At 50.4% G+C, this 14,285-nt stretch overlaps 2 protein-coding genes across 2 annotated transcripts; one reads left to right on the top strand and one right to left on the bottom strand.

Moving 5' to 3' along the window:
• Positions 1-1,582: 1,582 nt before the first annotated feature.
• Positions 1,583-3,107, top strand: SMIM33 (small integral membrane protein 33; the record flags this gene model as incomplete). The annotated part of the gene is made up of 2 exons (XM_080673405.1): positions 1,583-1,627; positions 2,437-3,107. The coding sequence occupies 2 exons, from the start codon at positions 1,583-1,585 to the stop codon at positions 2,824-2,826; spliced, it is 435 nt and encodes a 144-aa protein (XP_080529531.1). The 3' UTR covers positions 2,827-3,107.
• A 2,367-nt stretch (positions 3,108-5,474) lies between these two features.
• Positions 5,475-10,916, bottom strand: STING1 (stimulator of interferon response cGAMP interactor 1). The gene is made up of 8 exons (XM_080673955.1): positions 10,803-10,916; positions 10,379-10,478; positions 9,720-9,946; positions 9,447-9,615; positions 9,093-9,201; positions 7,994-8,232; positions 6,571-6,757; positions 5,475-5,982 (listed from the first exon to the last, which is right to left on the bottom strand). Exons 3-8 carry the CDS (start codon positions 9,944-9,946, stop codon positions 5,789-5,791), a joined length of 1,125 nt encoding a protein of 374 aa, XP_080530081.1. The 5' UTR covers positions 10,379-10,478; positions 10,803-10,916; the 3' UTR covers positions 5,475-5,788.
• Positions 10,917-14,285: the final 3,369 nt, after the last annotated feature.

The following is a 14,285-nucleotide window of genomic DNA, read 5'->3' as shown; positions in this document are numbered from 1 at the left end:
GGTCCCATGGAGTTAGTTGGGACAAAAAGATTATCCTTTATAAACTGTCTTCAGACAGAGGAGAGACCGGTGAGCATTTTTTGTAACTTACACATTCTCAAATGAAGTTGCATCCTAACAAATACAGAGGCATTCAGAATTCATATTTGTAAAAACTAAAAATGAAAAACCCCAAAGAGAAAATAATGCCTTGCAAGGGAATGATAAACATCAAATTCAACAAGATAGTTACCCCTGGGGTGAGAAAGAAGGGAGAGATCAGGGAGTGGGGCTTCTATTTTATTTGTAGCATTTTAGTTCTTTAAAATATTTGAAATAAATGTGACAAACTATTGAGATGGACAGAGCTGGTAGTTGGGCCAGAGAGATTTAGTATATTATAGTCTATGATTTCCAGTACTTTTGAGATATTGCGTTAAAAAAAAAAATCAATCAAAGGATAATCGGTTGGGGTGGGGAAATCAGTATATACTTTTGGGTGGCAGGCAGCTGGGTAGGGACAATGGCTAAGTGTCTGGGATCGGGTGGAGGATGGGCAGGCAGACCCAGGCTCCTAAAGCTCTCAGGGGGCATGAAAAGAGGTTCAAGGAGTAAGATCAAGGTACTATCAGAGTTAAGAGCTGGCATCAGGGTTTGTGCCTATGTTCAAGGAAGTGAAACCGCAGAAGAGAGCGTTGACGGTGTGTGTGCAGAGGGTGTGTGCCCCGTGAGCCCCGTAGGACGTGGCAGGTCCGGGTAGGGGCCCAGCTGGGGTGGCAGGCTCTCCTTTGCCCAGCTTGTCACCAGTCTTGAGAGAGTCTTGCGCCCACTGCCCACCGGGGGACAATGCACCAGGTATACTCTCCCCTCACCCTGTCCTGCCGGGCTGGCGTGACTCCCAGCAGGGGCCCCTTGCTTTTCACCAGCCTGTGCTTCCTTTTTCCCCTGCACATCCGGAGCTGCTTCCCCACCCCCTGCCTGGGAGCTCTGTGGCCTGGGCCCCAGAGAACCTCAGACTCTCACAGGGAGGGGTGGGGTATTAGGCTTTCCACATTCTTAAAGGGACACGTGTTGGGGTGGACAGTGTGACTGAGAGACTAAAAGAAGTGTGTTTGCCCTGGACCTCAAATGCCTACCCATAGGAAAAGCCAGGCTGAGGGCTCAGAGTTAAGGGAGGGGCTCCACCCCCAAGGGTCTGCTTCTGATGGTTCAGCTGGGGACAATGAGGTGAGCGAGAAAAAGTTTCTTTTTTTTTTTTTAAAATATATTTTATTGATTTTTCACAGAGAGGAAGGGAGAGGGATAGAGAGTTGGAAACATTGATGAGAGAGAGACATCGATCAGCTGCCTCCCACACACCCCCCACTGAGGATGTGCCCGCAACTAAAGTACATGCCCTTGACCGGAATCGAACCCGACCCCTCAGTCCCCAGGCCGACGCTCTAGCCACTGAGCCAAACCGGCCAGGGCAAAAAAAGTTTCTTGAGCCTGTGATGACCTTACCAGCTCTGGGGTTTAGAGTTTGGAGGTTTGCTATCTTTCTGGCAACCCCCTCTCCATAACCCCACACTTAGCAGTGGGGAGAGAGAGAGAGGTAGGGGTCATGACCTCCAGCTTTAGGTGGAAGAACTCTGGGACCCTGAAAGAGGTAGAGGCTGGCATGGTATCTCCTCAATCTGTCCAGGAAACCACATTGGGCACCCCCTCGCTTCCAGGCCCTGGAACCTGATCCTGAGATTGGGGGGGGGGGCAGGGTATTATGGGGCAAAGGGGGGGTATCCCCTTGCCAAGTTTCTGGGGTTCCTGTCTCCTCTTCCTCTTTCCCTTACCCCCACCCCGTTTCTGCCTTCTTTGTGCGTAGTGGGCACCTAAGATGCTGAACACAATGACTCCCTTTTCCCTGGACTTTAAGAAGCAGTTGATCACTGCCCATTGCCCAGGATGTGGGACAGCAGCCCATAGTGTGCTAAGATTCCTGACCCAGGACACAGGCCCTATTTAGGAATTAGGAGATCTGGGAAGAGAGGGCAGTGAGAGGGGACTTGCAGGACCAAACTCTATATGCCGGACTGTAATGAAGTCCCTGTTTGTCCCTTTCTGAACAACTTTGTCTCTGTCTCTGTCTCTCTGTATCTATCTTCACTGCTTTCTTTTTAACTCCTTTTCTTTTTTTCTTGTATCTTCCTTCCTTCCCATGTTCCCCTCTGTCTGTCCTCTTCTTTCGTTTATTCTCTCAGTTGCTATGTGTATTTATCTCTATGCTTCTGTCTCTCTCTCCATGTCTTTACTCTATCTCTTTCTTTGTGTCTATTCCTCTCTCTCTCCCCCTGAGGTTCTCTCTCTCTCTCTCTCTCTCTCTCTCTTTCAGTTCCCTTTGATTGCCTGTCTCTCGCTATTTTGGTCTTTTCCTGTGTGTATATGCCCATGTCACCTTCTCTCTCTGCACTCCCCTCCTAGGCTGACCGTTATCCCTGGCTTTCTTCAGCTGTGAACGGCTCAGTGGGGCAGGAGACGCAGAGGCAGCTTCCAGAGGTGCTGAGTGGGGCCTGGGAACCACCTCGAGAGGATGGGCTGACTCTGCTCTCTGTGATCATCGCTATCTTTGTCCTGCTGGCCGTCTGTATCGTGGTGGCAGTCCACTTTGGGCCAAGTCTACACCAGGGCCGTGCCACTCTCCCCACAGAGCCACCAGCCCCAAAGCCAGAGGGTGGCATCTACCTCATCCACTGGCGAGTGCTGGGCTCCCAGGACATTCATGGAGACACCCAGCAGGACCCTCCTGTCTCTGGCTCCTGCCTTGTGCCAGACGGGCCTAGGCTCAGCATCGACGAAGTCACATATCTGTAGGAGGAAGACTTTGGAAAGTAGGCCAGACCTGGTCAGAACAAGAAACTGGACAGAGAATTAGGGCAAAGGCAAATTGGGGCCTGGGCGTCAGATCTTTGGAAGTGCACACATGGACTAAGCTGGAGCTGCCCTCCGGGCAGAATACAGAGACAGCCTTGATGCGGACAGGGGAAATAAAGAAGCTTGAGGGCCCTGCCCAGACACATGGTGCTATGAGCATTCCAAATGCCCAAGGCTGCCCTTACAAAGCTACTCCATCCTCTTCAGGGACCACCAGACCCCTGAACCTCCTTCTCCGAGTCCTTCCCTCCTCCCACCCCTAATCTCCTCTCCTTTGGGTGTCAAGGTAAGTCTGGCTTGGAAGATTCCACCACCCTGCCCTATCCCTGTGAAGGGATGTTAGAGTCTCCCTCTAGAGGCTCTGCTGCCCCAGCCCCCAGGTCCTGTGAGGGCCAGCCAGAGAGTGCCAAAGCAAAGAACCCAGGGCTCTGCCTTCTCTGGGACTCAGGGAAAAGAAGGAAAAGCTGTTGCCCTTCACTGATTGAGGGACATCCTTTTGGCTGTCAGGGCCCAGGACTTGTTAACAACTTTCAAGGCCCTTGTAAAGCCCCAAGCACCAATTATAGCTCCCAAATTGTTTTTGAATGCCCTCCACTATCTTGGGGCAAGACTCTGTCTAGCCTTCCTATGATGCAATGGGGAAAATTTGGGAGTTCTCTTTACCTCCTACTTTTTGTGTGCATGGGCCTGTTGAAACTAGCCTAGAATTTACCCCAGGAAATTTCACAAGTCCAGCTGGTATAGGAAAACAGGGTAGGAAAGGGAGCTTCGTGGAGCTTTTATAGAGGAAGAAAGGAGTGAGGAGAAGGCCTACAGGGGGAGAGACATGGAGGTTGGGAAGATGCAAGAGGCCAGGAAGGCAGAACTGAGTCTCCCAGGGGCTCCCTGGAAAGGTACCTCTTTCTCTGGCACCTCTGGGCTTCATTTATGTGCAGTCAGGAAGGTGCAGACAGACATTTATGGAGGAACCTCTGGGTGCTTTACCCTGGGGAACAAGTCAACTCTGGGATTGCCCACAGTCAGTAAGGCTGGGAAAGAACAGAAGATAGAGGAACAGAGTTGGAGATTATGTGTGCAGAGGACTGGCTTGCCACCTTTGGGTTAATGAGAGGCAGTTATAATCTTAATAGCTATTCCTTCTTGAAGGCCAGCTACGTGCTTGGCACTGGCTTCCTCCATGGGCCTGCAGATATGCCATTCACTCCTCATAACAACCTTGAGAAGAGAACCATTGTTATTCCCATTTTACAGTTGGAAATATTAAGACATCCAGGTGGACACATGTGCTAAGTGGTGGATCAGGATTTGAACCTGAGGCAGTCTGCACCATGTTGGGGGCTGGAGGGTGGGGAAAGTCATGTTGGGGAGGCCTTTGATTCTGGTCTGGTTTCTAGGTATAGGTGTGATGTTGGAAGATCTTCAGACCTTGAGGACAGAGTGGCTGGGACAGCTGGGGAGAGGAAGGGACTGTTTCTCCTCACTCTTTTGGCTCTGTCATCCTTAGGGGCAGTCGGTTCCTTCTGGCAAATGTGTGTCTATGTGTGGAGCCTTTCTCCACAGCATGCTGTACTCAGATATGCATATTGAACAGTTGCAACAAAAACAAAGGTAGGAGGGAGGAAGGAAACAATTTCTGGGTGGAATGAATGGAACTGGTAGAAATGGGCCATCTCCCCTCCCAGATGGGGGCAATTTTGCCACCACAGTGTCATTGCAGTGGCTCAGTTCTAACAGCAATAGCAAAAGGTATGGCAGGTGATGGGCTGTGCTGTCCAAGGTCCCCCATAGAATGTCCCACCTCCTCACACAAATCCTCTCCCCACTTTATCCCTCATGCAGGCTCTCTCATCAGGGGATGTTTATTTAGTGGCCCCTGCTTCTTTGAGCAACCCCTTGCCCAGGGCACAGCTCATGGTATCTGTGTGCTCCCTCAGGCCGCCCCTGGTCCCTCCCTACCCCCTAAACCTTCCACTGGAGACAAGGGCACTGAAAGGATAGGTGGAGTGGGGGTGCTTCCCAACCCTCTGCCCTCAGCCTGCCTGTGGGTTCTGTCCAAATTGAAATGATACCCACCACCCCACTGCCATGGATGAGGAGGGGTGTAAGGAAGCACGTCTGTACAAGCTGATTTGGACATTGCAGATAATAAATGCCAATAGTTTGTATTAGTCAGAGTCTAGTCGGAGAAAGATGCACACTGAAATGTGTAATCTGAGGAGTTTAAAGGGGGGACCATTTAGAAAAGGCTGGTATAAGGAAACCAAAAGCAGAGGGTGAGTATTACAGGATGAGCAACAGTAGGGAGCCGATACTGCTGCTAGGCCTAAAGGGGCAAGGGGAGGAAGCAGTTCATGGGACCTGGACAGAGACAGGGTTCCTGAGCTAGTTTGGTCAAGAGATACAGTGAGTTCACAGTGACCTTGACACCGCAGGGGAGTGCTAGGGAAATAAATACTTTAACCTCATTCTCCTCCATTCTCCCATTGACCAAACGTAAACAGAAGCCAAGAGGCAAGAGAGCCTGTTGATGCTATCCCAGGGCAAAAGGAAGCAGAGAAAGGTGAAAAAGTAGGTCCAGAGGGTCCAATGGAAGACACCTGGCACATTCCTTAAGTTTACCTTGCAATTAGAGTTTACAAGAAACATCTATGCAGTCATTGTCCTCACAACAACCCTGTGAGGTAGGCAGGGCAATCATGATCCCATTTCATAGACGAGGACACTGAGGCTCATGTAAAACAACTTGCCCAAGGTCATAGGACTCATCTTGAGAAGTCAAGTCCCTGTGACTTCTTTAAGAGGCCCCCCTGTGGGAGGAAACAGCTTTGCTGGGCATCTAGCCCCTAAAGAAAGCCAGCGTGTTGGAAATCGCTGGGGGATCAGGCAAAGGTGACCGTGGCCCTCAGAAGATATCTGTGCGGAGTGGGAGAGGCTGATCCATTTCACTGATGAGGAGCTCAGGCTCTTGGTTCAGTGTGGAAGAGTCAGGCACCACCGAGGTCCCCACATTACCCACAGGAACCTCCTCCCTTTCCTCCTGCTGCAGGTGCCTGAGAATCTCCTGTGACAGGGAGAAGCTGCTTTCCTCTGCAGATTCTGGAATGCGGGTGGAGAAGGTGGTGGGGAGTGGAGTGAGAAACTGACACATTCCCACTCCAACATACCCCAGAGGATTTGCTGGGCAGATCCTTCAACCCACCTCTCTATGCCCCCTCCCCATCCCAGCCATTGTGGGTAGAGCTTCATGGAATCCCAGAGCTAGAAATGGCTTTAGAGATAGTGAAATTCTACCCTCTTGCTTTTAGAGATGATGGTTAGAGAAGGGCAGAGACCTGCCCAAGATCATACAGCGAAGGAGTGGCAGAGCTGAGGTTTCAGCCCCTGTCAGTCTCTTAATTCCTGGCCTGGGGCCTAGGATATTTTGCTTCCTTTGACAGATGAAGTGAAGAGACCCTATAGCCCACCTCTTCATGCTCCACCCAAGACCCATAGCCAAGACTTCAGAGCAACCAAGTGTCCCAACCTGGGGAGGTGGACCTCTCTCATGGGAGGAAGGGGCAGGGCTTGAATGCCCTGAGCCCCCGGGAAGGCCCAGGGCATGATGCTTTCATATCTCCTTCTGCGCCCCTGGAAGACCCCTGGATCCCCTGACTCCTCCTGTCCTCCAGACTATCAATCCCTTACCTTCATAGACAATGAAGCGACAGTTGTTCTGACACTCAGGGGCATCTGCCAGGATGTCCTCAAGTGTCCGGCAGAAGAGTTTAGCCTGCTCAAGCCGATCTTCCCGACTGAAGCCAGCTCGGCTATCCTGTGACATGGCAAACAGGGTCTGCAAGGGGGTGGCATACTCCAGAACGCAGGTGCCCACCTGGAGAAAATGAGAGGAAGATCAAACTAAACCAGGGCAGACAGACTCTGGACCCCAGTACCACTGCAAGGACCCCACTCCCTCAGTCTGTAGAGATGGAGTCCTGGCAGGTGCTGCCCTAATGGGGTTATGCTCTCTGGTTATCTTTTGCCTCGGGCATCCCACTCCTAAGATCAGGGCCAGGGCTCAGCTAAATGTACCCTTCACTGATCCTCCTCCTAGGATCCCAGGGCAAGGCCCACCAAGCTGGGCTGTCAACTGCTCCAGTTTGAAATCAAGTCTGAAGGCGAGGCTCCGGGGTTCACCTGTGGTCTGGGTCTCCCCACCCACCCGTGTGCAATCCATCAGATGTTCTCACAGCCTTCATCTAGGGCAGCTTTATGGTCAAAAGCATGGTGCCCTAGCCCAGTGGTCGGCAAACTCATTAGTCAACAGAGCCAAATATCAATAGTACAACGATTGAAATTTCTTTTGAGAGCCAAATTTTTTAAACTTAAACTTCTCCTAACGCCACTTCTTCAAAATAGACTCGCCCAGGCCGTGGTATTTTGTGGACGAGCCACACTCAAGGGGCCAAAGAGCCGCATGTGGCTCGCGAGCCGCAGTTTGCCGACCACGGCCCTAGCCGGTTTGGCTCAGTGGATAGAGCATTGGCCCAAGGACTGAGGGGCCGTAGGTTCGATTCCAGTCAAGGGCATGTACCTCAGTTGCAGGCTCGATCCCTGGCCCTGGTTGGGGCATTAGGGAGACAACCAATCGATGTGTCTCTCTCACATGGATGTTTCTCCCTCTCTGACTCTCCCCCTTTCTTTCACTTTCTCTAAAAAAATCAATGGAAAATAGCCTCGGTTGAGGATTAACAACAAAAATAGGTGTTTTTTAAAAAAAGCATCATATACTCAAGTTGAAATTGTCCGCTTTCTCCCTTTTTCTCTGAGTCAGTTTCGTCATCTGTAGAATAGGGGTTGTAACAGTCCCTACCCCATAGAGTGGTGGTGAGGATTCATTGAGGTGGTTAGATAAGCAACTAGAATAGCATCTGGCATGCATAAGTGTTCAGTAAATGTTACTTATTATCCGCGTTCAGCGTTGAATCTTGTCCAGCCCTGGGACTCACTGGGGAAACTAAGGCTCAGAGGAGGGCAGTAAATTTTTATCAGTGGTTGGCCAGTGCGCCGAGTTCTGAGGCTCTAGGTCTGATCCTCTCCAGCAGGACCCACCTTCCTGCACACTCACCAGCCTCCCGTTCTCCAGAAGCTCATAGATGCTGTTGGTGTAAACCCGGCCCTTGATGCCAGCACGGTCAGTGTATTGCGGGGGCAGCTCATGCAGGAAGCGAATGTTGGGGTCAACCACACTCAGGTCATCAGGCACCCCACAGTCCAATGGGAAGAGGATGTATAGCCGATGGCTTCCTGCGCCTCGTAGCATATTGTTGTGGAGCCGATTGTAACTACGGATCCGGGCCGGAAGCCCTGAGGTGGAGAGGCCCAAGAAGTCAATCCCACTGACCTTGTCTCCCATTGGATCATTGGTTCCCCTCAATGTGTACATGCAAAAGAACCGAGGGTCCAGTCCCCTAGTACTGTCTAGGAGGCCAGGAGGGTACAGCACATCCAAGAACCCTTTCCTCCCCTCCAAATACTCCTACCACTGCTTTCCCCTTCACTTGTTCTTTATCCAGATTTCTGTCAGCACAACTCCTTCCCACCACAGCTTTCAGGCCTTTGACAGGCAGGCAGAGGCAAGGTGACATTGTCAGCACCCGCAAGTGCACTGAGTCTGGCCTTTAGCATGAGCCATTTCCTAGCAGAAGCCCTGGTGTCAAGGGAAGGCAGAAACAAGATATGGGAGAACCCTAGCCTTGGTTGGCCAGTCAGAAGAATGAGACATAACACATAGATTCACAGTAGTGTCAAAGGTTCAAGCCCTGGACAGACCTGGATTCAAATGCTGTCTCCTCTCACTAAGCTATGTGACTTGGGATAAGTCACTTTATCTCTCAGAACCACAATTTTCTTATCTTTTAAGCAGGAAGATGATTATCCCTTCCTCATAGGTTGTGAATTAAAAGAGGAAAATGCACATGAAAGGCACACAGCATGCAATAAGTAGTTATTGAAAGAAGTCAGAGGTGACCTTGGACAAGTCACTTAATATTTCTTCCTCTAAACCAGGCATAACAACATTCTTCATGCCTAGAGGAATGTTTTGGGAATCAAATGATTTGTTGGACATGAAAATACTTTGAAAAATATACTGAGTTGTGGAAACGATGTGTCTTATTGTTTGTGTGTCTTGTAGATCTAGAATGGGGACATAGAGGATGGCCTACCTGGTAGGACCAGCCGCAGGTACCCGATATAAAATGACCATGCCAGCCCATGTGCCACGTTGAAGTTTCTTTGTTCACAGACTGTAGAGACCTCAGCTGGGGACAGCCCCTGTGGACAGAAGAGTGGGGCAGGGGGAGACCTCCATAAAGGACAACTAGAACCCTCCTCCTCCAAGATTTCTCAGCCTGCTGCTGCTTTTCTGCCATTGCTGACCCCGCTGTTCCAGGACATTATATGTTCCACTCCAAGAACTAACTTCTAAACTAGTCCCACTCCTAGTACTGAGCTCAGAGCAGGTCACACTAGCCACAGCCTCCACTTGACCATGCCCTCCACTTCCCACTGTGTCATACCTGGACGTCCAGGAGGATGCTCAGTGCCTCTGAGAGGCCCAGGAGGGAAAGCATCCAAGCTTTGTTTGGAAAGGAGTCATAGAAATAGCAGGACACCAGCAGTAGGGCCCCATAGCGGATGGGGCAGCCCAGACAGGCCTGCACAGCCCTCCAGTAGCTGCCCTGGTACCTGCAGATGACAGCTCAGCTAGAGAGATTCAAGGAGGGGCAGGGATGGGGGTCAAGGGAGTGAGACATGTGTGCCCAATCACCATGGGTGCTGCAGGGAGTCACCTGGAATGGACGTGGCATAGTTCCTCGACCAGACTGCAGACTCGTTTGAACAGCAGTCGCAGCTGCTGGGAGATCAGGTGGAGCACCAGCCACCAGAGAATGTGCGATGGCGGCTTCCCCAAGCCCCAAAGGGCTGCCAGACAGGCAATCAGCAGGGCAAAGGCTGCCTTCTTGGCCTTGTGACTCCTGGGCCGAGGGATGGATGGGTGCAAGCTGGAGTGGGGCATCTGTAGGTACCAAGAAATCCATGGCCATGCTCCTCTCACTCTCCTGTCATTCCAGGATTGAGGCCCTGGCTGGGCACCTTCCCCCAGCTCTCCCCATGACCAGCCATACCCAGGGGCTGCTTTTGGAGACACCTCTGGGGGACAGGCTGGGCATACAGCATCCCAGAGTTCCAGTCCAGGAGGGATTTGTTGAAAACAGAAGAGGTGGAAAAGAGCATGGATTTATACACACACATCCCATCCAACCCCAGGGAGACTGCGGGGCAGTGAAGAAAGAAGGCAGCAACTCTCCCAGACCCAGACCTATGAGGTGCCACCCACCTCGGGACACTCGAGGATCTGGGCTTTCCTCTCCCCAGGAAGGATATTAGCCAGAAAGGATCCCCAGGGGCCTCAGCCTTGGAGCTTTGGCTGGGCTGCTCCTGATCTTACCTTCTACTGCCAGACACAAAGTTGTTTCTGGGAGACAACAGGAAGAGAAGGCTCAGCGCAATAGCTCCCAGTGACTAAAAGCAGCCTCTCCGGGTGCAGCCTGAAAATGGAAAGTTAAAAACAATTTGAAGCTTTCTCTACAACACTCCAGCCCTGACATCTCAGACCACACCTCAGAGTACATTGGAGAGGAGGGTATTTCCCGCCCCCAGGGAGGGGGGAAGAGCCCTCCCCGAAAGGCTCTGTCTAATGAGTCACACCCAGTCCTGGAGTGTGTGGTTCGAAAGCTTGTGAAGGCTCCCATTCCTGCAGTTTGCTACCCCAAAGTCAAGGGTGTTCAGAAATTCTCTCACACTCCCCTGAACCACAACCTGAACACCAGATTCCCCTTAAGCCCCCACAATTAAACAAACTCTACCAATACCTATGCGGGACTCCACACACCCAGCCTAAGACAGCACATACTACACCATGCTTCCTGCCTGACTGCTTATATTCTGATTTCTGGATGAGATCCTCTTTTTCTGAAGACTGTGATATGGAGGAGGGAGGGAGGCGGGGAAAACAAACAGTTATTTCCTGTAATAACAGCCTTTCAGAGTAAAGGGCTTGGTAGGAGCAGAAAGCCAGCAGGGGAGTGCAGGGTTTGGGCTCTTTACAGGAAGTGGCCACGCCTGAGATTTCTCAGAGAGAATATGGTGGTTCCAGCCAAAAAAGGCAGCCTCATGGATAATAATAATATATTATGGCAAGTGTTATGTATATTTACTAGTATTCACTTAATCCAATCAGCCACCCTGTCAGTTAGGTATAATACCATTCCCATTTACAGATGGATAATCTGAGGCTTAATGAGCTGAATTAACGTTCCCAGGCCCCACAGACAGTAGATGAGGGAGGCAGGACCGGATGTCAGGTGGGTTGCTCCAAAAGGCGCCTTGCTCTGTGCCTTGATTTCCAGGGAAAAGTGGAAAGTACCAAGATCCTGTTTCATGCTTATATGGAGTAGGGAGTGTCTCTGGCCACTTCCTGGCAACCTTATACGCTGATCTGACTTGAGGATGGGCAGGTCCGGAGAGTGGGATTGGGGTGCCAACCACAGAGCAGCAGCAGTTCATTTCTGCCTAGTCAGAAGGTCCTTGCCTTGACCCACCCCCACATCACAACCAGACTCATGAGGACACAACACATTCATAGATGCCAGGGGCCTCCCAGGAGCAACGAAGCTTCCTGAAAACTCTTTTGGTTTTGAAAATCATTTCCTAAGAATGGAGGTAATTCCCTACATAGTCTCTCCCCTAAAATTGGCTCACAAAGGGGTCCACTAACATGGACAAGGTCTCAGCTGTTTCAAAACCAAAGAAAGTCAACCTTGCCCAAGAGTATGTCTGAGCAGAGTCCTGCAGGAGTGCCTCAAGGCCCAGCTGTCAAGCAGCCTCAGGCCTCCAGGATCGTGCTCTGCTGTCTAGCACCAACTCCCCTGGGTGGCACCGCTGCTGCCAACTCCACACCAGTCATCATTTCCTCTGAAACCTGCTTTTCCTTCAAAACCTGTTCTTTCCTTTTTCCTAGAGGAAGATCCTTTATTTTATAGGCCAGGTCGTCACTATGCTTCAGAAGGAGCAAGTGAAGGGAGGTGGGGAAGATATTGGTGTTACAGCCGTGGGCAAACTACGGCCCGCGGGCCGGATCCAGCCCGTTCGGCTGTTCTATCCGGCCCGCGGAGCCGAAAGAGCGGAGGGTTCTCTTGCTCTCCCCTCCGCTCCTTTACTTTGAATTTATATTAGTTCACACAAACACTCCATCCATGCTTTTGTTCCGGCCCTCCGGTCCAGTTTAAGAACCCATTGTGGCCTTCGAGTCAAAAAGTTTGCCCACCCCTGGTAGAACGTTGTGGAAGAGCAGCACATATAAAGGCCCTGAGGTTGTGAGAAGGAACTTGGCCTGTGGAGAAACAGAGAAATGGGTGGTATGGCTGGGGCATGTAAGCATGTTGGGGGCCCGTATTAGTTTCATAGGGCTACTGTAACAAAGTACCATAAACGTGGTGGCTTTAAACAATAGAAATTTATTCTCTCATAGTTCTGGAGGCCAGAAGTCTGAAATCAAGGTGTTGGCAGGGCCTTGCTTCCTTGGAAGCCTCTATGTGAGGCCCTCTCCTTGCCTCTTCCAGCTTCTGGTAGCCCCAGGCGTTCCTTGGTTTGCAGACACAGCACTTCAGTCTCTGCCTCCACCACAGGATGTTCTCCAACTCTGTCTTCACGTGGTGTTTCCTCTTCTCATTAGCATATCAGTCATATTGGATTAGGGCCTACCTTAATGACTTCATCTTAGCCCAATTACATCTGCAAGGACCCTATTTCCAAATAAGGTCACATTCAAAGGTGCTGGGTGTTAGGATGTCAACATATCTTTTTAAGGGACACAATTAAACTCATGACAGGTTCAGTGGTATAAGAAGGGGTCCCGAGAGTGGGTCAGAGCCCCACTCTGTGACCAGTGCCTCAGATCCTGGAGAGCATCGAGACAGTTGCATGCATGGGATTGTCCTCAACACTCAGACAGACCAGCTCTTCAGGACAGCTGAGGAGGAAGCTAAGGGCCACAGAGGGAAGTTAGGTCCAAGTCCCATGCTGCCCTGCTCACATGCTGCTGAGTGGCACTGTGTGGTAGTTGCTTCTTCCCTCCAGATACCTGGAAGTGCTGGTCTGGGTCAACTCTCATTTCTGCATCTGGTCCAATTACAGCTTCCATCCTCGTCCTCAGTGTGCCTAGGAGAGGAATAAACCTCTAAGCACTTGTTCAGCAGATGCTGGGCCTGGGACAGATTGTGTGTGAGGAAGGCCTGTGGCCTCCAAGGAGCCACCCTTTTGCCTATACAACCTCTTTTATGTTTAAAGGTTCCTGAAATTAATGTGCAAAGGTCCCTGAAATCTGCTAGGACAAGGGACATTGGGAGAATTTTAATATCATTGACCATGGTTCACCTAAGATCCAATTTGACCTTCGCCCAGTTATTTTACTTCTTTGAACCTCAGTTTCCCCATACCTAAAATAGGGATGGTAATAACTTTTATCTCAGAAGATTGTCATGAGGATAGAAAGAAATAATGTCATTATAGACCTGACTTCTTGTAAATGCTCAGTAACTGCAACTCTAATCACCACCACCACAACCATCATCATCCTCACCTTTAACAATCACTCCTGGATTTGCTAGCCCCTGTCACTTTGGCTTCTACCATGGGCTCCAGTCACCTTTGCAGCAGACACAGACATTTGATGTCTCATCCATCAGTGGCTCTGAGTCTGACCCTAGCCACCTCCTTGTGATAATTTCATTGCACCATCATGGAGTCAACTGGTGTGTCCTGGTCTTTCCTGGACAGGATGATATCTTAGTAGATGTGATAGAGAAAAGGTTCTTAATGATGCATGGCTGGGGGTGAAGAAGCACATCTGGCTTAATAGCTTCAGGGAGTAAATAATAAACCCACCTACTCCTGGAAAGAGATATTCAGCGTGGTGGAGTTGTTTTTTGTTTGTTTTTGGTATCAGCTTTATTGAAATATAATTCACATACCATACAACTCACCTTTTTAAAATGCACAATTAATTGGTTTTTAGTATATTCACACAGTTGTGCACTATCACCACTATCAACTTTAGAACATTTTCATCACCCCCAAAAGAAACCCTGTAGTCATCACCACCCTCACCCACCCCACCCCCAAGCAACTACCAATCTACTTTCTTTGTCTATAGATATGCCTATTCTGGACATTCATATAAATGGAATCATGCACCATGTGATTGTTTCTGTCTTCTTATCATATTACTAGAGGCCCGGTGCACAAAATTCGTGCATGGGGGGGGGGTGCGGCGTCCCTCAGCCCAGCCTGCACCC

The sequence above is a fragment of the Plecotus auritus genome (assembly GCF_963455305.1).
Source record: "Plecotus auritus genome assembly, chromosome: 6".
Classification (NCBI taxonomy): Eukaryota; Metazoa; Chordata; class Mammalia; order Chiroptera; family Vespertilionidae; genus Plecotus; species Plecotus auritus.
This window is presented reverse-complemented; position numbering and strand designations above follow the sequence as displayed.